The 26,391-nt window shown below is 42.3% G+C and overlaps 2 protein-coding genes across 2 annotated transcripts in view; one reads left to right on the forward strand and one right to left on the reverse strand.

The window, feature by feature from the left end:
- Positions 1 to 5,243, reverse strand: part of MYLK4 (myosin light chain kinase family member 4) — a 112,645-nt gene extending 107,402 nt beyond the window's left edge. The window contains exon 1 of the mRNA XM_046005792.1: positions 5,147 to 5,243. Within this exon, the coding sequence (XP_045861748.1) occupies positions 5,147 to 5,199 (53 nt within the window). The 5' untranslated portion in view covers positions 5,200 to 5,243. The remainder of the gene's footprint in view (positions 1 to 5,146) is intronic.
- Positions 727 to 26,391, forward strand: WRNIP1 (WRN helicase interacting protein 1). The gene is made up of 7 exons (XM_046005791.1): positions 727 to 1,673; positions 3,810 to 4,001; positions 5,206 to 5,447; positions 19,625 to 19,854; positions 24,072 to 24,227; positions 24,947 to 25,026; positions 25,653 to 26,391. The coding sequence occupies exons 1-7, from the start codon at positions 858 to 860 to the stop codon at positions 25,926 to 25,928; spliced, it is 1,992 nt and encodes a 663-aa protein (XP_045861747.1). The 5' UTR covers positions 727 to 857; the 3' UTR covers positions 25,929 to 26,391.

Below are 26,391 nucleotides of genomic sequence, written 5' to 3' on the forward strand. Positions count from 1 at the left end.
CTATTAAACAGCAGACTGAGACAAGCATCTAAGTTTGTTAAGTAAAAAGCCGTTAGGTGAAAAGGCCAAAAAGCTAAAAGGGGGTGAGCTGAGGATATTTTCTCTTTATTTGCGTTTTCTGACGTAAACAATTTTTTCAGACGTGTAGTTGCTTGCATTGTTTTCTTTTGTTCAGGTCCTTTGTCCAGTTTTCTTCTGCAGGGTTTGGGGGTTTTCCCCATTTTCCTTTAATTAGATACAACCTGCCATGGGCCTCCTCTCTTCCCCACACGCCCGCTGAGTTCCCTGGGTGTGAAAAGCCGCTTTCCCAGGTGCAATCTCGGCGCGTAGTCACTGACTCCTCCTCTGTCACCGGCCTGCAAGGGTGCGGAAGGTGCGCCGTTTTCGCCTCCGCGGCTCCTGCGCACGCGCAATCCGCCGGCCTCCGGGCCCCTCACAAAGGTGGCTCTCGGGGCCGGCCGGAAGTGGACGCGCAGCAGCCAGGGCTGTATAGTGTGCACTACAGTTCCCGAAAGGCTAAGGGGCGCGATGCCAGCGGTGGCTGGGTTGAACCGCCGCGGACTACACTTCCCGACGCGACACGCGAGGCGTTGCCAGCGGCGGCTGAGGTAAACGGCTGCGGACTACTCTTCCCGACGCGCCGCGCGAGGCGCTGCCGGCGGCCGACCGAGGGCGGGCCGACGCGGGAAGCTCCGGACGTGAGGCATGAGCGGCGCCCTCCCCCGGCCCGCGCGCGTCCTGCTGCCTCCCCGAGAGAGGGTCGCGCAGCGCGGGGCCTAGCAGCGGGTATCTCGAGCACTCGGCGTGCGCAGGGGCTGCTGCGGCCGCGCCGGGCGCCGGCGAGGGCGGCGGCCACCATGGAGGTGAGCGGGCCGGAAGACGACCCCTTCCTGTCGCAGCTGCACCAGGTGCAGTGCCCCGTGTGCCAGCTGATGATGCCCGCCGCGCACATCAACTCGCACCTGGACCGCTGTCTGCTGCTCAACCCCGCGGGGCACGCGGAGCCCACGGCCGGGCCGCACCGCGCCGGCGAGCGGGCCAAGGGGCTCTCGCCGCCCAGCGCCAAGAGGCGGCGGCTCTCCGAGAGCTCGGCGCTGAAGCAGCCGGCCACCCCGACGGCGGCCGAGAGCAGCGAGGGCGAGGGCGAGGAGGGCGACGACGGCGGCGAGACCGAGAGCCGGGAGAGCTACGACGCGCCGCCCACGCCTAGCGGCGCCCGCCTCATCCCCGACTTCCCAGTGGCCCGCTCCAGCAGTCCCGGGAGGAAGGGCTCGGGAAAGAGGCCGGCAGCCGCGGCCGCGGCGGCGGGCAGCGCGTCTCCGCGGAGCTGGGACGAGGCGGAGGCGCAAGAGGAGGAAGAGGCTGTGGGCGATGGCGACGGGGACGCCGATGCGGACGGCGAGGACGACCCGGGCCACTGGGATGCGGACGCCGCCGACGCCGCCGCCTTCGGGGCCAGCGGTGGGGGCCGCCCGCACGCCCGGGCGCTGGCGGCGGAGGAGATTCGGCAGATGCTGGAGGGCAAGCCGCTGGCGGACAAGATGCGTCCCGACACGCTGCAGGACTACATCGGGCAGAGCAGAGCCGTGGGGCAGGAGACTCTGCTCCGGTCCCTCCTGGAGACGAACGAAATCCCCTCCCTCATCCTGTGGGGACCGCCGGGCTGCGGCAAGGTGAGTGCCGCCGTGGCTGGAGGGTTCCGAGTGTTGATCTCTACGGGTCGGGCCGAGGCGGAGGCGGTCGCCGAAGAATCCACGCGTCCACCCTGGATGTTGAGGCCTGAGGGCAGGGCCTCAGATACCATCTGAGCCGGGGCCGCGCCTGGTCCACAGGTGGAGTTAGTGATGGGTGTGAAAAAGACACACCCCGCCAGATTTGTAAGACACGTTTTCCGGTCATTTGCAAAATGAAGATGTCCGAATTCATAGGTTTGCAAAAATATCTGGACTCTTAGATTTGAGCTATCTCTGTGTTCCAACGTGTGCCTCGACCCTCCCATTAATGACCCAATTCTCAAGGAAATGACATGCTGCAAATTGCAGAGGAACATTTGTATATTCAATTTGTAGGTATATGGGTTTAGCTTTGGGGGGGGGGGTCAAAAATTTTTCTATTTCGATTGTGTTTCTCTTCCATCCCTCTAGCTGTTGGTTTATTTTTAACAGACTGGTGTTTATTTATCCTTGAGAATATATTTATTTACCAAGTCTAATATGAAAACTCCTTTCCCTTTCCAAGTCGTTTTATCTAGCATTTCCATAACTGTTCTCACTGTGCTTTCTGCTTTAGAGAAGAAACATCAATGCATTTTGGTGTCCAATTGTATGTACCTTGTTAGGAATTAGCATATGTCCAGAGAAAGGTGGTTCAGATATTGGGGTCTAGAAAAGGTGTCATTGGAGAACACTTGAGAAACAGAGGCAGAGTTAAGCAAAACAGAGAAGGCTAAGAGGTGTTTAAATATATGATTTTTTTTTTCTATCCACAGGAAGAGAGAGGAGGATGAGCAGCAGTGAGTGAAAGGCAAAATTCAGTATCAGAATGTAAAGGAGTGATTCACACTCCTTAGTATGCAAGGGCTTTAATGATTTTTCCCAGTTTTTCTTTCCGACTTCATCTCCAACTTAATCACACCTTCCTTTGCTATGGTTCCTGGAATGCATATTGCTCATTTTGTGCCTTATTGTTCACATCTATCCCAAATAATTTACCCCGGGGGTAGATTTAGTTGCTACCCTATTTAGGAGATTGAGCAAGAGCATTATTAATAATTGTTTGTGAAATCTTTACGTAAGGTCATGAGGATGGCTAATCAGCTGTTGGCTGACTAGATGGCAAGAAAAACCTCCCGAGGAAAATGAGTAGGGTGAACTAATAAAAGACGCCATGCAGAAGATGTGATGGGCTGCTCAGCATAGTAGTTGGTGGTCACAAGCCTAGGCATATGTGGTGTGGAAGCCCGTAGGCTGGGATTTGATGAAGCAGCAGCCACAGTAGCTTAATGATACACTACAAATTTTAGAAAATAAAATGTACCTTCCCATTCATTCAGTATTGAATTTGTCCCTCTCATTAAACACTTTTTCTTTATTTTCATTCTTATTATTATATTTTTCTGTGAACAATAATAATGATGTTAATAACAGTATATGCAGTTTTATGGAACACCTGGTACGTGCCAGGCACTAAGCAGTGGTTTCCTTGGATCTCTCCATTATCTTCTCATAACTACTAACATGATCAAAGTGCTATTGTTTAATCTACTTCCAAAGCAGACATTCAGAGGTGGCAGTATGCAGTCATCATTAATGCTAGGTTGTTGTCATTGGTCTTTCAGTTCAAAGGCTCACTCCTTTCCCAAGCTGCACTGATGAGCCTCCAGTTGTAGAATTGATTGATTCTGTGGTTCTGCACTCCATTTCTACAACTAGTCCTTCAACAGTAGTGCTTTCTTGGCTGGAAGAGGTCACAGCTGTCATTCGGGCTCTGCTAAATCAAGACAGCCGCTCTTTATGGGAATTCCAAAGATCTTAGAGTCCCCAAAAAAGGAATCAAACAGGGTTAGGTATAAAGGAGAAAAGGTCAGGCTTAGCCTAAGGTTTAGCTACTTTCCTGTTTTATTTTTAACATCTTTTTTTTCATTTTTAAAAATGTGCTCTGGTATTTCAGATTGCATCTGTGCTGCTGAGCATTCTTTAGAGTTCAAGTTGCTTGGTAAATAGTGCTGATGCTGCTTGTGTTAGTACCCATGGGTGCTTTTCTCTCTGTGTCTGATCAGCTTTCCAAACTCTGTGTGTCATATTTTCTAGACCACTCTGGCTCACATCATAGCCAACAACAGCAAGAAACATAGCATAAGATTTGTGACATTGTCTGCAACAAATGCCAAGACAAACGATGTGCGAGATGTCATAAAACAAGCTCAAAATGAGAAGAGCTTTTTCAAAAGGAAAACCATCCTTTTTATTGATGAGATTCATCGGTTCAATAAATCTCAGCAGGTATATTAACTTCCTTCTACCTTTTGGTCATTGTGAACATTACAGGGAATATTAAGTATGTGAGATTACTTTGAAAAGCATAAAGCACTATGCAAATATAAGGACTATTGTTATCATTAATTTTCTGTGCATAAAAAGGTATAGATTGTCATCCCATCTCCTCTGAGCCTTTTTCCCCACTTTTTCTTAGTGTTTTTTGGTGACAAGAAAATGCTTTCTCTGTCTGACAAAGCAAATTATTAATATGGTCCTGAGCTATACTGTATCAGAAAAACAGTTTATCAGGTTTCTTATTTTAATATTTTTAAAGTTCTCCCCTATACAATGTTACTTTTTTATTTTCAAAATTAAAGAGTGTTTTCTGTGACCTCAGGCTTTCAGCCAGGTGAATGTTACAAGATCTAATCACCACTACTTATTTAATGGCTTTCTGAGATAAAAGTAAGAGTACAGTTTGTTTGTATAAACAAAGCCAAGCCACTGTTGTATTCTTATAAGTAAACATTAACTTTTTTCTTCCAGTACACTTTTTTCTCTGATATATTTTGTTAAAGCTTTTTAATCAGAGACAGAAATATTTTACAAAACCTTACTAAGCTCTTGTTCCTGATCTGAATCTCTTATTTTTTAATTTTTTTAAAATCTGAATCTCTTTTTAAATAGACTCTTCAGAGTTCTGACAGGATGTTATATTGCTTTCAGTTTCATTAGACCATTAACTCATCTTAGCATTTCTTCCCTATAAGACAATGTCCAGTGGTTACATATTCACCAATGCGTATTTACCAAGTTTGTTAGGAAGAATGGCTGTTATGACCGAGTACTCCAGAGGAAAATTTTACAAATACTAATGTTTTTGTGTTTTCTTAAACTTGAATAGCCATCTGCCAGTTGGGATAGAAGCCTTAGGATAGAAGATAATTTTCTAAGTAAAAAAATCAATTATCTTGAAACTACATTAGAATTATACTTTGAGGTTTAGTGTACCAGCAAGGGGCCAGGTTTAGACATTCACATTGCAAAAGGTGTGTTTTTGGCTTAAAAGGCGTGAGTTGCACTCTCCCAACAGTGCATCCACATCCAATGAATATAAAGCTGTTGTTCCTGAACTCAAAACTAGGAAAAGGAAGGAATGGCCAACTTACATAGGATTCTGCAGGTTGTTGACTGGAATCAATTTCTTCTGTTTTCCTCCCATGATTAGGACACTTTCCTTCCTCACGTGGAATGTGGGACGATCACTCTGATTGGGGCAACCACGGAGAACCCTTCCTTCCAGGTCAATGCTGCTCTCCTAAGCCGCTGTCGGGTTATTGTTCTTGAGAAGCTTCCCGTAGAGGCAATGGTGACTATTTTAATGCGAGCAATCAACTCACTGGGAATCCACGTCCTAGACTCCAGCCGTCCCACTGACCCTCTGAGCCACAGCAGTAACAGCAGTTCAGAGTAAGTTGACTGTGGGCAGTATCCTGGGGGCACACACCGTTCAGAGAATCCCCTGGCAGAGAGCCAGAAAGGGCTGGACGGCAGTAAGGAGAGGGCGGGGACAGAGAAGAAATGTTGATCTAGTAATGAAAACACTTTACTCCAGTAAAGTGCTCAATTGTACCAAGTGTTATCTCTGCAAACGTTTCCTTTCTTTTAAGATGGATTTTATAGCCCTATAGGGGTGCATCTAATTTTTCAAACTTTAACGTTGTTTTACGCGTTTTTTCGTCCTTGGGTGTTTTCGTTTGTGCTTAGGGATTTTTTTTCCTAACACACTTTTTTTTTAATAAGGCTTAGAAGACTATGGGAAGCCTTACTGATTACTTTCTTTCATCAAATAGGCTTGACCTACAAATCTTTCTCAAGAGTTATATTCAGATTCCCAATTTCTTTTTTCCTGAAGTTTACTCCTCTTTTAGAAATATTAACTATAGATTAATGTGAATGTTACCATAACAATTTTTAAATCTTTTTAAAATTACTTTTGCACATTTTAAAAGTCAAGCTCAATTCTGTAAAAGTAAAGAAACTTCACCTGAAAATGACATCTTAAAAGCTCTCTCTTTCCTTTGCATTCTGTTTCTGTATCATGAGTACCGTGTAAGTTCATTAATACCAGAGTATATATAAAGTTATATGTAATCAATTAGATTACTTGGGTTAGAGGTTTTTCTTTATATTCAGATATATTCTTCAGATGTCGTTTATTCATGTGTCAACTGAAATAATGCAGTGGAACATAATCTGGTGTGATGAGAGACTAATGCCTGCCTCTTCACGCTGTGGACCCTGCAGCTGCTGGTGCCTGCCCCGAGGCCAAGTTCTGGAGCCACTCTTCTGTGAGGATTAAAGTACAAGACATAGTTTTAGGTTCAGGGTTTAGGTTTCAAAAGTCTCTCCCTATATGTCTGGCCTCTCCCATTTGCCCCTGTCTCATGTAGGAGGAATTATGCTGTGGCTCATGAAAGCCTTGAAACATGGCCAAGGACTCCCAGGTGCAACGGAGTCACATCAGTTTAGGGTAGAGTTGTGATGGCATAGCCATCAAAATTGTGGCTTAAAAGAAATACGGAACCTACTGGTATCAGTTAAGTGTATTCATACTTAGAGCCCTTTGTGTGCTGGACACTTGTCGGGGTCAAAAGAGGCTACATACAGCCAGCCCTCACATCTAGTATAACTGTCCTGTAAACAACATTTTCACTACAAAACTCATATAACCAAGTGATAAAAATGGAAAGAGAGAGGAACAACTATCCTAGTATATTTTTGTGTATTTTTATTTCTGTGTACTAGTTATCATAATATATCTACTACATATTCTGCATTTTTATTAATCTAGGGTAGTTTTAATTGATTTCAGTCATGTCATGATTTCATGGAATTGTTATTAAGATATGCTCAGGTTTTTTCTCTCCAATCACTGCCATGCCAAAATTAGGTGAAATGAGAAAGACAGTGGAAGAACTCATCTTAAAAGGCTTTCTGCATTTTAACCTGATCTCCGAATCATTTGCATGCATATTAAAATTTGAGTGGATAAGTGAAAGAATTAAGATTTCTCTATTACTGAGACTTCGAGCCTGATACAAAAATGAGCCAATGATTCTTAATCTACTAAAATTGCATTTCAGTCAAGAGAAAACCTGCCATGTACAATAGATTGTTTGCTTTTTCCACTATCACTCATTTGAAGTTGATTCTAATTATAGCTTATTTTTATTCATTTGTTTCCTTTCTAATTCCCATCCTCCCCCCCCCTTCCTGGGAGGGCTAAGAGGATAAGAACTTGTCCTCCTTATTCATATTCCCAGCACAGTGCCTAGTATATACATGCTTAGTAAATGGTTTGTGAATGAATAAATTCTAACTTTCCATTTGAGAGAAATAGCTTAATTTTATTTTTGGATAATTCAGCATAAGGGATGATTGCCTCACTGCCTGGGTATCAAGAACCTTTTTATTTAATACTACTGCCTCAGCAAACAATGAAATTAAAGATTATGAAGCTTAGTTAATTGATTTACTTGTTAGCAATTCTGAAAAGAAAGTTAAGTTGGGAGATGCCATAGGCCACAGAAAGAACTCTTATAAGTGATTTCCTAACAGAAGCACCTGACCACCCCAGTGGAGAATTAAAAACAGGTGTTGTTTTCTTTCAATTTTAGGTAAAATTGTACTTTCATATCTATTCACTGGCTTCAAATGTATATACATTCTTGTGAACATAAATTGGGTTTGGTAACACTAATCTAGCTGGAAGGAAAGACTTTAAACCCCAAATAATTACTTCTCTAGGAAGCCCTGAGTGCATTTGTAGTCTTGTGTTTTGGTGCCCTAGTTTACAGAGAAATCTAGACTACCATTGTGCATGAGAATAGCTGAGCAAATACTGGTCTGGAAACCAGTGGAGCTGATTGCTAGACCATTGTTGGTTTTTCTTAAATTGTGAATTCTCATCTAGTATATGTTTGTACATGACAGATTCCTGTGAGAGTGAGATAGAATGTTCTTTTTAAATTTTTCCTTCCGTATTTATTTGTTCAGCATTAATTGAAGTCCCCACATATACTAGGCATTGGCTGAGTGTTGAAAAGTGCATTCCTGTCCATTAGAGAGCTTAGTATGTGATAAGGAGATAAGGTGAGTAAATGGGCTTCCAGGGACATGCTGTGATTGAGTTATGACCAAAGAGTAGTAGGGGATAGAGAAGAGGCATGTAGAATATTTGAAATCAGATATCTCACCTGATACATGAGGATGCTGAGTTGAATTTTGAAGAATAAGCAGAATTTAACTAGATGAAATGGAAAGTTCATTGGCAAGGGAATATAGCGCCTGAAAGTCAAGGTGGTAATAAATAGTATGATCCATTCATTACAGCTGAGTGGAAGAGTGGGCCTGGGGAAGTGATGGGCAGTGAAGCCAGGGAGGAAGGCAGAGCCAGATTATGAAAGACCTGTGTGCTACGGTAAGGTGAGTGATGTGGAGAGCTATGGGAAACCATAGAAAGATTTTAAGCAAGAGAGTGACATAGCTCTACATTTTAGGAAGAAGAGAATAGCACTGGAGAGATGGTAGGTTGGGGGGAGTCAAGTCCCATCTTCCCTGCCCCTCACCAGAAATCAGGAAGATCAGTTCGGAAGCTGTTGCAGTGGTGCTGAAGATAAGTGACAAATGCAAGTGACTTGAACAAAAGCCAAAGCTGCTCAGAGAGGTTGGAAAATCAGGTTGATAGGCCTGGGTGTGAGGAGGGAGGAAAAAGCATTGTCTAAAATGACTCTCATACCAGGTAACTAGGCAAATAATTACACTTCTGGCAAGAACGGTATGAGGAAGAGGAGCAGAGGACGTGTGGAGTTCAGTTGGGGACTTATTCAGCTTGTGGGGCCTCTGGATGATTCATATGGAGAGGTTTTCTAGGCAGTTAGATAAAGAACTCAGGAGAGCAGCAGAGTTGTTTGAGTCTGAGACTTGGAAGCCACCAGCACCTCAGAGAACATATAGTCCATATGTTTGAATAGGAGAGCTAAAGGGAGCCAGGAAGTAAGGGTAGTAAGTTGGAGACCTGTCAGCATTTGTTGTGTAGGAGAAAAACAAAAGTTTAGAAAGGTAGGTAAACCAGAAGGGTGCTCCACAGAGAAGAGCTTCAGCAAGCCAGGAGTAGTCAACATTTTTGAGCCAAACTTAGGTTTCAGTTTGGCTGCATATATTGGGAAAAAAATCAAATTAACTGGCATAAACAAGATAGAACTTTCCTTTTCATGTTTAAGAGTCTGAAGATAGACAAGTGTAAAAAATGCAGCTGCTAGCCAGCTTCATGGTATTATCAGGGACCCAGACCCTTTTCTTTTTGCTCTACCACCTTCAGCACATGGCTTCTACCTCATGCCCCAAGGTGGCTGCTGGAGCTCTAGCCATCATATTTGCATTGCAGGAAACAGGAAGGAAGAAGAGCCAAAGAACAGCGTCTTCCCCATCCCCACTCCCCTGTTTACCACCTCACAGCTTTAGTGAGACATTTGCAAAGTGTAATACTCTGTACTCAATTGTGATTTTATATTGTGAAGAGAAAGCTGGTAATTTATGTTGAATTATCCATACCATAGTTCTTTTGGTCTGTTTGGGGAATCGGCAGTTTTATTTTATTTTACTAAGTACCATGATCACATGGTACAAACAGTGAAGCATGTTTTCTATGCCCTGGATTAATTTTGGAGACCAAGGTGGGGGGGGGGGGGGGAGAAAAATCCATGGTCTGTCATCCAGTGAACTTGTGCTGCTGGTAATGAGAAAGTGAACTAGTGTTAAGTCACTCTGAGAACTTGCTGCTTTGAAGGATTATAGATTCCACATAAGACATATGCGTATTCAGAAACCCCCTAAAGAATCCATTGTTTTTGGGCTAGATAACAGTGCATTTATTTTTGGATATGAGGAGAATAAAGTGAGGAGCCATGATTGCCCTGTCACTGTCTGATGAGGCAGTTCCAACAGTTGCTTGGAAGTTAAAATGGCTCTGTCCTTCCGAAATAAGGGTGCTGTGGCTTGACTCTGAGACTGGGGCTTTTCTGTAATTACCAGGAGAGGAGAGCCCACCAAGCTGGCTGTAGGTTTGTTGGGCTGGGTTTTACTAATTAATATTATTAATATTATTGCCTGCCTTTCATAAATAATCTTTTCTAATACTGAATGGAGAGAAAGGTAGTGGACCACCAGAATAGAAAGTACCGATCAGAATGAGGTGTGGATTTAGTTAAGAGTGGATTTTAATAATTCTCCTTTAAAATGGTTTGGTATAAAGAAAAAAAGGTATAAAAGCATATGTTATGGAAATGATGACAAAAATAATGAAAATAATGGCAACTGGAAACACCGATCCATCTCATTGATCTTGTATCTGTTTCCTGTTACTGCCATCACAAATTATGGGTATCCCCGACTTTTTGAAAGTTCGCATTATACCACTTTACATTCACAATAGACCTACATTAGTAGGTCATGAAAGAAATCAAAAGAAGATTTTCCCTCTTACCAAAGGGGCAAAAAGCAAAAACAGCATTCTGCACTTGTTTTTCAGTGAGTCATTTAAAGAGGCAGTACCCACTAGCAAGTAGAGTGCCACTACCCAGCTCCTTCCCTGGGAACTACACTCAGCCTTTCGAATCAGGCCACCATAGCTTTGGACCATGTCTGTGAGCATATGCTTTTTATCTTAATTTATTTTGTGCACCTGTTAGCAAGATGTGTCCTAAGATCTCAGAAAAGCCTGAGAGAGGTCACTTTTTGGATCTGGAAACACTAAAAAAAAAAGAAACAAACAAAAAAACTCCATTGTAAATTAATTAATGTTAATTGCCTTTTCACTTTATGCTATTTTGGCTTGCAAAAGGTTATAAGGGAACCCTCTATTTTCAGATAATGAGGAAAACCTGTATCATAGACTAAGTGGCTTACAACAATAGACATTTATTCTCTCACAGTGATGGAGGCTCTCAGTCTGAAATCTAGCTGTCAGCAGGCCACATTCCCTCTGAAGGCTCTAGGATAGAGTCTGTCCTTCCAGCTTCTGGTGGCTTCTGGCATTCCTTGGTTTGTGGCAGGATCACTCCAGTGTCTGCCTCCATCTTCACGTGGCTGTCTCTGTGCCTCTGTTTTCTCTTACTGTCTCCTATGAGAACATTTAGGATTAAGGTTCACACTAAATCCAGTGTGATCTCATCTTGAAATCCTTAATGTGGCTAAATTCACAGTTTCAGGGACTAGGATTTAGGTATATCTTTGGAGGCCAGTGTTCACCCCACCATTCTCTACCAGGTGTAAGGTATGGTGTAATTAGAAAATATGTGTGCTGCCATGGGATTAAACACAAACAGAGCATCATCTGTGAAGTTGATGTTCTCTCTTTTTGGGGAAAATAGTTTTGTTTTAGTTTGTGTTATTTTTAGTCTGGTTATCCTGGAGGCAGTAGAATTGAGAGCTCTGCCTTGAAGATTTGCAGTTCTAGAGAGTATGCTGCTGAAGAGGCTAATTAGGATGATTCTCTTCGATATAGGTATCCTTACCTACTTTTATTAGATGAGGAAATCTGAGGCACAAAAAGGTGTCACAATATGTTCAAGCCCACCCAGCTTGACTATAGGAGGGCTGGATTCTGAGGCACGTTTCTTTTCTTTTTTTTTCCAATTTTTAAAAATTTTTTATTTATTATTTTTTTATAAACATATAATGTATTTTTATCCCCAGGGGTACAGGTCTGTGAATCTCCAGGTTTACACACTTCACAGCACTCACGATAGCACATACCCTCCCCAATGTCCATAACCCCCTTCCCCTCTCCCAACCCCCCTCCCCCCAGCAACCCTCAGTTTGTTTTGTGAGATTAAGAGTCACTTATGGTTTGTCTCCCTCCCAATCCCATCTTGTTTCATTTATTCTTCTGCTATCCCCCTAACCCCCCATGTTGCATCTCCACGTCCTCATATCAGGGAGATCATATGATAGTTGTCTTTCTCCGATTGACTTATTTCACTAAGCATGATACCCTCTAGTTCCATCCACGTTGTCGCAAATGGCGAGATTTCATTTCTTTTGATGGCTGCATAGTATACCACATCTTCTTTATCCATTCATCTGTTGATGGACATCTAGGTTCTTTCCATAGTTTGGCTATTGTGGACATTGCTGCTATAAACATTCGGGTGCACGTGCCCCTTCGGATCACTACGTTTGTATCTTTAGGGTAAATATCCAGTAGTGCAATTGCTGGGTCATAGGGTAGTTCTATTTTCAACATTTTGAGGAACCTCCATGCTGTTTTCCAGAGAGGTTGCACCAGCTTGCATTCCCACCAACAGTGTAGGAGGGTTCCCCTTTCTCCGCATCCTCGCCAGCATCTGTCATTTCCTAACTTGTTAATTTGAGCCATTCTGACTGGTGTGAGGTGATATCTCATTGTGGTTTTGATTTGTATTTCCCTGATGCCAAGTGATGTGGAGCACTTTTTCATGTGTCTCTTGGCCACCTGGATGTCTTCTTTGCAGAAATGTCTGTTCATGTCCTCTGCCCATTTCTTGATTGGATTGTTTGTTCTTTGGGTGTTGAGTTTGCTAAGTTCTTTATAGATTTTGGACACTAGCCCTTTATCTGATATGTCATTTGCAAATATCTTTTCCCATTCTGTCAGTTGTCTTTTGGTTTTGTTTTTTTTTTTTTGTTTTTTTATTTATTTATTTATTTATTTGACAGAGAGAGACCACAAGTAGATAGAGAGGCAGGCAGAGAGAGAGAGAGAGAGGGAAGCAGGCTCGCCGCTGAGCAGAAAGCCCAATGCGGGACTCGATCCCAGGACCCCGAGATCATGACCTGAGCCGAAGGCAGCGGCTTAACCCACTAAGCCACCCAGGCGCCCCGTCTTTTGGTTTTGTTAACTGTTTCCTTTGCTGTGCAAAAGCTTTGATCTTAATGAAATCCTAATAGTTCATTTTTGCCCTTGCTTCCTTTGCTGAGGCACGTTTCTAACCACAGGCATACCTCAGACATAATTTGGGTTTGGTTCTACACCATTGCAATAAAGTGAGTCATATGAGTTTTGGTTTCCCAGTGAATATAAAAATTATGTTTACACTGTAGTGTGTTAAATATGCAATAGCATTATGTCTAAAAAATCAACGTGCATATCTTAATTTAAAAATAACTTTACTGTTAAAAAATGCTAACATCATTTGAACGTCTGCAAGTCTTGATCTTTTTGCTGGTGGATGGTCTTGCCTTGATATTGATGGCTGCTGACTTATCAGGGTGGTGGTTGCTGAAGGTTGAGTTGCTGTGGCAAACTTGTTAGAATAAACAACAGTGAAGTTTGCCACATCATTTGTTCTTTTCACAATTTCTCTGTAGCTTGTGATGCTGTCTGATAGCATTTTACCTACAGTAGAACTTCTTCCAAAACTAGAGTCCGTCCTCTTACCCCCTGCCACTGCTTGATCAACTAAGTTATGTCATATTCTGTATCCTCTGTTGTCATCTCAACAGTCTTCATGGTCTCTTCACCAGGAGTATGTGCCATCTCAGGAAACCACTTTCTTTGCTCATCCAAAAGAAGGAACTCCTCAGCATTCAAGTTTTATCTCAAGATTGCAACAATTTAGTCACATCTTTAGACTCCACTTTTAAGTCTAGTTCTCTTGTTTTTGCCACCACATCTGCAGTACCCCCAGTGAAGTCCTGAACCACTCTAAGTCATCCACAAGGACTGGAATCGGCTACTCCCAGTGTCCTGTTCATGTTGATATTTTTATCTCTTCCCATGAATCGTAGATGTTCTTAATGGCATCTGGAATGATAAAACCTTTCCAGAAGGTTTTCAGTGGACTGTGTCTAGATGCATCAGAGGCTCTATCTAGCCTTACAAGATGTATTTCTTAAATAATAAGACTTGAAAGTTGAAATGACTCCTTGATCCATTAGTCACAGAATGGATGTTGTGTTGGCAGGCATTAAACTCTTTATACATCTCCATCATAACTTTAGGAAGACCAGGTGCATTGTCAACAAGCAGGAATATTTTGAAAGGAATCTTTTTTTCTGAGCAGTAGGTCTCCACAGTGGGCTTAAAATACTCAGTAAACCAAATTGTCAACAGACATGTGGTCTTCTAGGCTTTGTTCTTCCATGTATGAAGCACAGGCAGAGTAGATTTAGTGTAATTCTTAAGGGCCATGGGATTTTCAGAAGAATAAAGGACCATTGCCATCAACTTCTGCTGCATTGGCCCCTACCAGGCGAGTCAAACCACCCTGGCTTTAAAGGCAGGCTTTGGCTTCTCCTCTCTAGCTACGAAAGTCCTAGATGATCCCCTCTTCTAATAGAAAATGGTTTTGTTTACATTGAAAATATGCTGTTTAGTGCCGCCTCCTTCGTCAGTGACCCTAGCTAGATCTTCTGGATGGTTTGCTGCAGCTTCTCCATCAGCACTGGCTGCTTCACCTTGTGCTCTGATGTCATGGAGACGGCTTCATGCCTTAAACCTCAGGAACCAACCTGTGCTAGCTTCAGATTTTCCTTCTTCAGCTTCCTCACTCTCAGCCTTCACAGAACTGAAGAGAGTTTCCTTTGCATTCTTAACTTGGCTCTTTGGTGCAAGAGGCCTAGCTTTTGGCCTGTCTTGACTTTCACTGTGCCTTCCTCACGAAGCTTAATCATTTCCAGTTTTTAAAATGCCAGACATGCAACTCTCCTTTTCACTTGAATGTTGAGAGGCCACTGTAGGGTTATTAATTGGTCTGATTTCAATATCGTTGTATCTCAGGGAATAGAGGAACCTGAGGCGGGGGGCGGGGATGGGAATAGTTGGTTGATAAAGCAGTCAGAACACAAATATTTATCAATCAATAAGAGTTCTCTGTTTTGTGGTTTGCAGTGCCCCAAAAGAATTAGAATAGTAACATCAAGGATCACTGATCATAGTTCATCATAACAAATAATGAAAGTTTAACGTGTTTTAAGAATTACCAAAACGTGACCTAGAGACACAAAATGAGCAAATGCTATTGGAAAAACGGCACTGATAGATTTGCTTACTGCAGGCTTGCCACAGACCTTCAATTTGTAAAAAATATAGTGTCTGTGAATTGCAATAAAACAAAGCAAGGTAAGGGAGATGTGCCTATTCTCAGTTTAGAAGGGATCTAGGTACCAAGTTAAGTGAGTTACTCACTTTCACATAGAACCAGGTTAAAATGCTACTGGGAAAGATTTAACATTGGACTCTTTCTCTTTGTTTCTTCATTAAGGACAATATTTTTAATTTGTAAAGGATTAGGAACAAAAGATTCCCATCTATAGCAGTATTGCCTTTTAACCACATTTGCACATCACATTTTACCAGGAATACATTTTGAAAATATAGTTGACCCATGAACAACATGGGTTGGAACTGGCGGGTCCACTTATACACAGATTTCTTACAGAACAGTACTGTAAATGGATTTTCTCTTCCTTATTTTCTTGATAACTTTTCTTTAGCTTATTAAGATTATAGCATGTAGTAGAGGTAACATACAAAATATGTGTTAATTGAATGTTGGTATTGGTAAGGTTCTGTCAATAGTAGGCTATTGATGATAGTTATGTTTTAGGGGAGTCAGAAGTTTTATGTGAATTTTTGACTGTGTTGGGGGTCATTGCCCTTAACCCCCACATTGTGGAAGGGTCAGATCTACAGGTACCCAGAGTCTGTCCCTGGAGGTTTTAGGATCAGTAAATCTGTGATTAGATATAAACATCTATATTTTAGGATAATTCTCTGTAATCTGATACATATCCTTGGTTGAGGACCACGGTTAGGCAGTTGTTACCCTGACCATGGAGTATTCCTTTTCTTTAGTGAAAGAGATTCACAGAGTATAGTTTTTGTAATTTATGGAGAGAGAATTTAATTGAGCCATACATATTTTTTTATTCTGCTATGAAATAACAAGTACATTTTCACTTATTTTCACTCCTCTTCCAACTTAAACAGCTCACCATATAAAAAGAATTCTCCAAATCCCAGTATCCTCCACCACAAAAACAGTGTGCAGAAGGATTCAAGCCCTTGGAAATAAAAAGGAAAGGAGGAAGTTGTCTTTACAGCATGCTTCCCATATTCCTGCTAAGACCAGAGCCTTTCTATTCAATTGGAGAAACAAGGCTAAGTCTTTGATTTCTTCATCTGTTAACTGGGAATATGATCTTTTCAAATGCACTTATTTTAACTACTTTTTAATTTTCTATAGTTTATGCTTAAATTTCAAAATAATGTCTCTGGACTAGGAGCGCTCTTCCAAGATAATTTGTGCAATAGTTACTGTTTGCTGAGGGGTTTTGCAAATATCAGTATAATATTCCTTGTTTTATTGCTGTTGGCATGAATACTCATGTGCTCCCTCTTCTAAGATCTCAAGATACTTTAACACATTTTATTACTTTTCAGAACCGAGATAGTGTAAATTTGGGTTCAGGATATGTTGGAGAATAGATAACCTTTTGAACATCCTGTACAGTGTTTTTAATAGCAAAGTTTCATTTGGTAAGTTGCTTGTGTGACCATTGTGAGGGCCATCAGCAGTCACCTTTTATTACTTGAACAGGGTTGCTGACAGATTCATCTGTTTAAAAATACTCAATTTTGGACAGGGTTGAAATTTGTTATGTGGATCATATCAAGGGGGAGGAAGAATGGAACATTGGGAACTTAGGTGAGAGCTCTCAGCTCTGGTTTTATTGTGGTAGCTCTCCCACTCCCTGTGACTCCAAACCTGATTAAAAAGGACAACAATAGAATAATTCAGACCTTGGTTAAGAGTTTAAAAATTGAAGGAAAGATCCTTTTTTCTGACCCATAAAATACCCACTTAAAGACTCATTTAAATTTATATTTACTTAAATTTATAAACATTGTGCTGTTTATAAGTCTGTGGCGTGGTCTGCTAGTTCTGCTAATTCTCTCAGATATTAAGGCCTACTCACTGAGGACCGACGGAAATGAGGGCATAGAGTCAATGCTAGGGTGTATAGGGACACCTGTCTTTTTTCTGTTCCAAAAGCACTTCATGCTGCTAAATATTTACAGTGGACAAGTTCATAGAAAGGGGATATATGCCAAAATACTGACATTAAGGAAGTACAACAGTAGGTGATTTTTGCCCCCCTATGTGTCTATTTTCCAAATTTTATATAATGTACACTTTGTTTAAAAAAGTAACATTCAGAGAGTTCTGAATATTATTTAATTGTTAAGGATGCAAACTATGTATAGTGTGATCCAAATTTTGTTTTAAAAATTAGATGTAAGGTTGATGGTTCCATGGTTGGCTGGATCATAAAGGAAATTCAACAAATGACCTAGTAGCTATTGTTATCTTTAGGTGGCACAGAGAATGATTTCTTCTTGTTTTTTTTTAATGTTTTCCCATATGTTATAATTATTAAAAAATAAACATTTCACTGAGATTGTGGAGAGAATTGAAATTAGTCCATTCATTGTACAGATACCAAATGCCTATTCTGTCCCAGGCACTAGGGATATAAAAAAGGAATAAAACATAATTCCTGTTTTTGAGGCCTCCACATTTAGTGGGGATGGATGGAGAGATGACAAATTTGATGAACAGATGGCCCCACTCCTGTGATGGCTCAGTCAGTTAGGATTGATTAGGTCTCCTACTTTACTCCTTTTTTCTTCCTGCAAATGATCCCATAGGGTCTTTGTTGCTAGGAAGCTTTCCAAGGAGATGGAAGGCTTAGCTTTTATTAGTTCTGGAGCTGAAATGAGGTGTTCAGGCAATTTTGGTTTTCTCTACCCACCTCCACCCTCCCCATACACACATATGTGTGTACACACATGCATACAACTCAGAGATAACATACGGTAACCAAGCCCCAGGAGTGCCCTTCCCTTTCAGGCACATCAGTTGCTACCGCACCCCCTCTGATGTTAGTCCCTCCTAATACATTTTCTTGAGTATGTGTTATCTGTCATTTTCTTCCAAATCATCTAGAATCTGCTAAACAGTATATGTTCGAGAAATGCTTCATCAGCTTTACATAGTGCCAGTGATGTCGGTTTGGTGTGTGTTCTGAGTATCTATCTGGTCAAGAAGGGAGGAGGATGGGCTTCTAAACTGTAACCATGGTTTTTGGGACCTAGGCAGCTGTCAGGAGGAGTGTGATAAGAGAGTCATTCATTATCGGCTATGACAAAACAGGTGCCTTATGTGTAGTAATAGATGAGAAACTCGAAGTCTTGGCTTTGGTAAATAAGGGGCGGGATAAGGCAGTTTTTAAGACGTTAAAAACAAGAGGCACCTGGGTGGTTCAGTCAGTTAAGCCTCTGGCTTCTGCTCAGGTCATGATCTCAGGGTGCTGGGATCAAGCCCCACGTCCGGCTAATGCTCAGCCGGGAGTCTTTTTCTCTGTTTCCCTCTGACACCCCCACCCACCTTCTTGTGCTCATCTTTCTCTATCTCAAATAAATAAAATCTTTTTTTAAAAAAAGAAAGATGTTAGAAACAAATCTGTTAGTGAATGAAAAGCAGATTGGTGTTATTCAAGTTACTCACTAAAGCCGAGTAGCGGGTGGGTGTATGGTATGGAATTATGCAGAGACAGGCCGGGGTCCCCTTCATGGACTGGACCCCCACCACCCTGCCTTGACCCAACACCATTGGTGCCTGTGCTTTGTTTTCTAGGTAGCTGATGTGGACAGTCCCAATCAGCTTACTAATTAATAGAGACATTTTCAGCTGAAGGTTGGCAATGACTTGGGTGAGCTTAACTCTGAAGAATTATATTTTGCTTTGCGAATGTGCAGCTAGCTGCTAGACAAGAATAGTAAGACACCTCTAAGTAACTATATGTGTGAGATATTTTATCTAACTAGACTAGAAATAGAAAAGTTTGCTGAATTAGACTTGAGAACAATCCTAATTAGACCTTTATGAAGGTCCACATTTGGAAACGTGATGGTAGGTGACTTATCTCAGGTCTTACAGCCAAGTCAGAGTCTTCTAAGGACTTAGTCTTCTAGTGACCTCTCCACTACTCTGTGCAGCCTCTATGTGATTAATACCTTCTTGGAAGCATGCCTCAGGCCAAAATCCCAGAAGCTTGCCCCATGTGTCCAGAGTAACTGGGGACCCAGGTTGTTTGAAAAATGAGGGACATGAATTGCATGATGCAATCCTGGCCCTTTCCTGTTTGGGAAGTGGTCTTGAGCGTACCTATCTCGTCAGGATGTGCCCTGTTTGACGTATGTTTTCTGTATACTGTAATGAAGCCCAGGTATTTCTGTAGTTTTCACTCTAGTAGGATAGAACCAGAGAAGCCATGTATCTTTCCATGCCTTCTTCATGCATGCTTAAGGGTGTGTGCTTATACAGCGGAATAATCTTGTGACTCTCAAAATAATCTCATGACTCCCAGTCTTGATAATGCTTCACCATATTGACAACATGAGTTAGGGAGAAAGGGTAGAAGCCTTGAACCTAAGGTAGCTTTTTAGTGACCTTGCTCAGAGCTATTCTGTAAAAGTGCTACAGAGCAAGAAGTGTCAGACATGAAAGTGGTGGTAACTAACCCTGTTTGTGTTACAGGCCGTCCGTGTTCATAGAGGATAAAGCAGTAGACACTCTGGCTTATCTTAGTGATGGGGATGCTCGAACTGGATTGAATGGACTACAGCTGGCAGTGCTGGCCAGGTTAAGCTCTAGGAAGATGTTCTGTAAGAAAAGTGGGCAAACCTATTCTCCCAGTAGAGTTCTGATCACTGAAAATGATGTGAAGGAAGGACTCCAGCAATCTCATATTTTATATGACCGAGCAGGTAAGTAACAGAAAGCAAAAAGTGGGGAACTTTAATGAAATAAGTTGTATCTAACCATTCCCATCCTAGACTTCTGGCTTCCAGCTGAGTTCAGAACATGAACCTCATTCTCATTTGGATCTCCATATTGGTAATTGAATTAAACCTCCAACTCAGAGCCTGATTTCAAAGACCTAACTTCCTGATCGATCTTTCTTGTGAGAGGCACAGAGCAGAAGCTATCCTGATGAGAACTGAGAGGAGTTTTCGTGTTTAAAATTGCAGGCTTCGGGGGCACCTGGGTGGCTCAGTGGGTTAAAGCCTCTGCTTTCGGCTCAGGTCATGATCCCAGGGTCCTGGGATCAAGCCCTGCATCTGGCTCTCTGCTCAGCGGGGAGCCTGCTTCCCTTCCTCTCTCTCTGGCTGCCTCTCTGCCTACCTGTGATCTCTGTCTGTCAAATAAATAAATAAAATTAAAAAAAAAAAATTGCAGGCTTCAGACCTGCCTTGTGAGGTAGGTAGGAATTTTTTTCCATTACTCTCTCTAGTGCCTTTTAAGAGAAAAATGTTTTGAAAGCCCCTACATTCACAGTTGACAGTAATCTTTGTGATCGTTTATAATGCAATAATAGCAAGACTTTTGCAGTAAGTGACTTAGTTCTATTAGTTTAATGAGAAGTAAAGTCCATAATTTCTAGAGTCCCAACTAAAAATGAAGTTTATGTGGATCTGGATGTGATGTTTTTGGTTGTGATAGCTTTTTTAAACAATTTTTCTGCATATACTTACGTACTTTTGTAGAACTGCATTTACAGATAACAGATTTAAAACAGACTCTTACTAGATCTGTGACCTGGCAGTATTAAATGTTAATTATTAATTATTAATCATAAGCACAGCACAGTTGTATCTTTTTATAAAAGGGGTGGGTGGTGAAGATTAGCATATAGTAGATTAGACTGGACTCTGGGGGTTGAGTATTTGTGATTCTGGATAGAGAATCTGCAGTAACTGGAACTCCGTACCTTTAAAAGTTACGCAAGAAAAGGAAGCTGATCATTGAACATTCCAGATATCACAGAGGCGGTACCTTGGCTACAATATTCTGAAATGCTTTTTGATGATGGAGAATAGGTCTTACTGGTTAGAGCAGCGGGGTGGAGGAGCTTAAGAATGACTTTGGGTTCTGGACACTGCCTCCTGATGAGCAGAACACTGTTACTTTGGGCAAGTGGCAGAAGCTCTTCAGCCTTAGTATGCCTCAACTGATTGGGAGTTGGGTGCGTGGGAATACTAATAAGTACTATGGACACATTAGTTAGGGACTCATTAGAGGCATTTAACAAATAGTCCTGTCTCCTCTCTGATGTGAACATGCCTTTTGGCAAGACCTCTCCTAGCACAACCCAAAGATCTCCGGTGGCCAGCTGTCTGCGCTCCTGAATGTCATGGGAATGCTGGGAAAGTCTGAAAAGTAAAGTATTCTAGACATAGAGCTTTGCTTTCTTTTGGCCAAATACAAGAATGGGGGATATGAACAATTTAAAATTTTAAGAGGTAAAAATATTCCCACATGCTGGGTCCTCCATCATTTTGGGGGGTTCCAGCAATAGATATCTCTCTCCCTTATACTTGACCTAAAGGAGACTCTTCATTTTGACTAGATGAACTGGAACTGTTCTTTCACATTTTATCAGACTGTCATTTAAAAATCAAAAGGCTACCATTTAACATAACATTAGGTAACATTGAATATTGGAGCATTTTATATATGTTGTCCTTTTTTTTTTAAGTCTTAAAATAACCTTAGGAGGTAGTTATTAATAGTATCTCCATTTTACAGGTAAAAAGCTTGCCTTAGTTCACAAAGCAAGTGATAAAACTCATTCTCAACCACAGGTATAAGACTAGTTCCTAGGACTATGTCCTTCCCCACTGGTGGTGCTGCCTCCTTGTCAGCCCCGGCCTGACATCACCAGTTTCCCGCTAGAGCGTGTTCATTCACACACAGTAACACACACTCACATGAGTACACTCACAGACACCCATATGCACAGAGTGGATGTCAGACATGTCTAGTCCTAGGATTTCTACTTCTCAAGGCTCACGTTCCATCCAAGAGAGCCATGCACAGTGGGGATCACTTTCTCTATAGCTCTGCACTGCCCCGGGAAGAGCTGGGGACAGTGGAGGCTGCCTGGTGTCAGAACTTGAGAACCCACACATTCTACAAGTCCTACACTTACTCCCCACTGGAGTGTAGCAGCACAACCGTGAATCTGTAGACACTCATAAATACAGTTCAGATCTTAGAGAATTGTTCTTTTCCAAGCTGTGTTCCATAAATAGGGATGATAGAAGCATTGCCCTGGAAATCTGCTAGCTTATACTCCTGGGCCTTTTTATAACTCTGGTGAGACAAAAATCCCCAGGCCCAAGATCTTAATTATTTCATGTCTTCTAATATAGTTACCCACTTCTAGGATCCAGTAACTAGCTCACATATTTCTGTATCAGAGTGAAGAAATTTCTAAATGAGCACAGGTTTTCTGCCTTGCATTGAGGTCAGGGTTCTACATAAATAATGTTGAAATTTTAAGTTAAAAAATTTTATATGATCAAAGCAAAAATGGAAGCCAGTGTAGAGTAACATCTAACACTTCCATGTTTCTGTAGTGCTTACTCCATACCGGGCATACATTATTTAAGACTCAGAATCGTAAAAGCCAGCTAGCCTTTAAACCCCATTTTACAAATGAGCTGCCTGAGTCAGAGAGAGGATCAGTAACATGTTCTTAGTCACGTGGCTAATAAGTTTGGTGCTCACATCCAGGCTACCTGGCTTTAGAGTCCATGCTCTTCCCTGTTATTCGCCTCTCATCTTTGACCTGCCGTAAAGGTACGAATCATTGAGTAAGTTTGTGAGGGAGATTCATTGCTACCTCATTTACATTTCACAGAAAGTGGTGCGAAGCAGCTTCTTTCATCTCCCACATATCTGCAAGGTGGCCTGGCCTGTGACTGGGGCCAGGACCTTGTGGGTTTCACCCAGATCCCTTTCCCACCCAGTCTCCTTGGCAATGTGACTTAGCTAGGAAACCTAGAGATAGATAAGTCCATTTGTCCACAGGAATCTGCTGACTGGACTAAAGACCACTGATCTGCCCTCTTCCTGAATGGGAGGTGTTTGGGCCCCTACAGTCAGCCTCCTGGGTCTTTCCTCCCTGGCAAGCCAGCATCTTGTCTCATGCTATCTTCAGAGGAAGGCCAAGGGTGGTCGTACCGGCATGGTCAGCTGGTGGAGGACTTGCCCCTGGGGCCCCAGTGCTGTGCAATGCAAGTTATGGTTTCTCTGTTCACCTTGGTGCTTCCCTGGAAGGACTAATGCAAATAAGAATTCCCGGCTTTTTTTATGAAGTGACTATTCTCTCCTCAAACTTAGGGAAAAGTTGATGGTCAGAAAATCCTGAAATTTCTCGTCTTAAATGTGTTTTTTAAAGCACATTTCACTGATTCGTTTACATGTGAATCCTGGGTGAAAAGTGGGGGGAAACCCAAGTCATGAGTCGGGGGCTATAGTGCTTTCAAGGTGAGAGCTCTTAGTTCATGTGTCAGCCCTTCTGAGATCCTGCCACATGATTGTTCCTGTACCAGATTTAAGTGACCACAGCCTTCAGATACCAGAAAGACAGCTGGAAAGGACACTGAGGAACAGATGGGCCATCTGTAACAGCTGTCCTTGTCATTGTCCATCCTCATGGCTCCAACCAGTCCCAGGGACAGTTTCCTCAAAATGACAGTGGGGGCACATAGAAACAGAATATCAGATTAGTTCCCTCCACCTCTCGTTGTGGCAATCCACAGAGGTCCACATGAGAGCTCTCCATGTGCTGCTCTCCTTATCCCCAACCCAGGTTCTGCTCATGTTCAGCACAGGCAGCACAGATGCTCCAGCAGCCTCCTGCCCTGAGGCTGACCGGGTTACAAGACAAGCCCACAGGCCCCAGAGGGAGCTCCTCTGGTCTCCAGCGTCCCGCACTGGTCCATTGCACCCTCCTGCTGAGCAGCTTGAAGATAGCCATCAGACTTCGCTCTCCGTGGGCTTTCCTAGATCCCTTATTCAGGCTTCCTTAAAATCAACCAAGTGGAACAAACCTCTGGCTTAGATGACCCTCCTATGGGCTCTATGGATTTCCTCTTCTGCCCATAATCGAGCACATGCTTCTTGTGTTATCTAGGAGAAGAGCATTACAACTGCATCTCTGCGCTTCATAAGTCAATGCGGGGCTCAGACCAGAGTGCCTCCCTCTACTGGCTCGCGCGCATGCTCGAAGGAGGAGAGGACCCGCTGTATGTGGCAAGGAGGCTGGTGAGGTTTGCCAGTGAGGACATAGGTGAGTGTTCTGGGAAGGACCAGACCCTGGTGTTCACCAGAGTGTGGCTTTTTGTGTGTGTGTGGGGGGGGGGGGAGGCAGAAATGCTGACCACTTTGGGGCCTAGGAATTTCCTGGGACCATGTGGACAGGTAAGGAGAAGAGAAGACAAATAGGAACTGACTGGTTTATTTCTTGGCATCGTGTATGTGCTTTTGAGTGGTTATATTCTGAAGAAGTCATCATTATCTGTTTCCTCTTCAGGAGTGCTTTTCCTAACATGGGTATTGAAATAAAAGAAATGTTTTAAATGCTTTGCAGTCATGTTCAGGTTTTCATTGGACAGCTCCTGAAATAGAATGGGAAGATTCTGGACACTGTGTAATGAAAAACATTAGGAAAACATTTATTTGATATAGTAAATGTTTTGTTTTTAATGTATCTGTCCTTGTGACTGTCTGTATGGCTTTAGCCCCTCATGTTTGTCATTCATACTCTCGTATTTTTCCTACTAGATGTGGTTTTTATCCATGAAGAAATAATTCTTGACACTACTCAGTAAATATTTCTCAAATAAGCTAATGATATCAGAGGAGAGTCCATTCTGATAAATGGGATTTTTCTGGTCAGTAACATCTACAGGCAGTGGTGATCTCTGGTCGCATCAGCTCATAGACAGGTCTGGGTGGGAGTGTGCATTATGACTTAAACTTTCCTTTGTCTTTCCGTGTGTGTGACAGGTCTGGCAGACCCTTCTGCATTAACACAAGCAGTTGCTGCCTACCAAGGCTGTCATTTTATAGGCATGCCCGAATGTGAGGTAAAGTAATCAGCTCAGTTCTTTGCAAATCACTTCCTTTCTCTTGTGCCATGTCCCTTTGTGGATTTGAACATATGTCCTGCCATCACCTTTAATGTACAGGCCCACCAAAGAAGCTGCCTGGCATTTCAACTCCCTTTTTAGAAGCTTAGACTCTAGAAGGGAGACCTTACGTATAAACAAGGTCATGTTTTGAAACTTTTCTATAGTTGTGGTTTCAAAGGAAGTGCTCAGCCCTTTCCTGGGGCAGAAGTATTGAAAGCGCTGAACAGGAAGTTTCTCTAAGTTCACCCATAACCAGCAGCTTCATATTTATGTTTTACATGTTGGGGTTTTAAGAAAAAAAATCATTTAATAAAAATTCTTCTCTTTAACAAAAAAAAAGAAAAATCTTTTTCAACCTCTTACCTCCTGTAGGAATTTCTTCTCTCCATCACAACTGGTTATTTTGGCTGTAGGTAGAGTGCTGGCTTCGGCAGCACATACACTAAAATTGGCTGTAGGTAGAAAAGGAGGACAATAAAAGCATAGTGAGAATCTTTTCAGAATTAAGTAGGGATGTCATAAAATATTCTACAGGACAGAAGCTTTCTGGCACCTTCAGTAATGTTTTCTTTTTGTCCTAGGTTCTTCTGGCCCAGTGTGTAGTCTATTTTGCCAGAGCCCCGAAGTCCATTGAGGTGTACAGCGCCTACAACAACGTCAAAGCATGCCTGCGAAACCACCAGGGGCCCCTGCCCCCTGTCCCACTGCACCTAAGGAATGCGCCCACCAGGCTGATGAAGGATTTGGGCTACGGCAAGGGCTACAAGTACAATCCCATGTACAGTGAGCCTGTGGATCAGGAATACCTGCCAGAGGAATTGAGAGGAGTCGACTTCTTTAAGCAAAGGCGATGCTGACTCTCGTAGGCTTTGACAGCAGAGGGATGTGTCTGTTTTTTAAGGAGAGCAAGAGTAACAGAGTTGTGGAGTCGGTTGCCCAGTGGAAGTTAAACGAGACCAACATTTTGTGCCAGAAATGTCGGAGTTCCTTAGGTGGAGGCACACGTACTTCAGCTAAATGTGTAACATTGAAATTGTGTTCATTTGCACTCTGTGCAATGGTTATGCTTATGAAAATATCTGGCAGCTTTGTGCAATGAATTAATGTTATAAGGAATTATCTATTTTGTCATAGTATTTAAGTCATAATGTCATTTCAGAATTCAGTTCTGTAGGATTTTTTTTTCTTTAAAAGATGTATATTCAGGGTAGTTTGAATTGGTAAAAAAAAAAATGTAATTGTGATTTAATACTGCATAGTGTTTTGGGTATTTTTTTTATATGCAAAGGTCTTATGAGCCAATAAAACTATTTCAAAGTA

The sequence above is a fragment of the Meles meles genome, chromosome 5 (genome assembly GCF_922984935.1).
Source record: "Meles meles chromosome 5, mMelMel3.1 paternal haplotype, whole genome shotgun sequence".
NCBI lineage: Eukaryota > Metazoa > Chordata > Mammalia > Carnivora > Mustelidae > Meles > Meles meles.

What these genes read in the sequence shown, in the direction of transcription:
- WRNIP1 (XM_046005791.1), top strand. Translation starts at nt 858, where the DNA reads ATGGAGGTGAGCGGGCCGGAAGACGACCCCTTCCTGTCGCAGCTGCAC. An exon ending in TATTTTATATGACCGAGCAG is followed by an intron (nt 19,855 to 24,071) that starts GTAAGTAACAGA and finishes TGTGTTATCTAG; the next exon opens with GAGAAGAGCATTACAACTGC. An exon ending in TAGGCATGCCCGAATGTGAG is followed by an intron (nt 25,027 to 25,652) that starts GTAAAGTAATCA and finishes TTTTTGTCCTAG; the next exon opens with GTTCTTCTGGCCCAGTGTGT.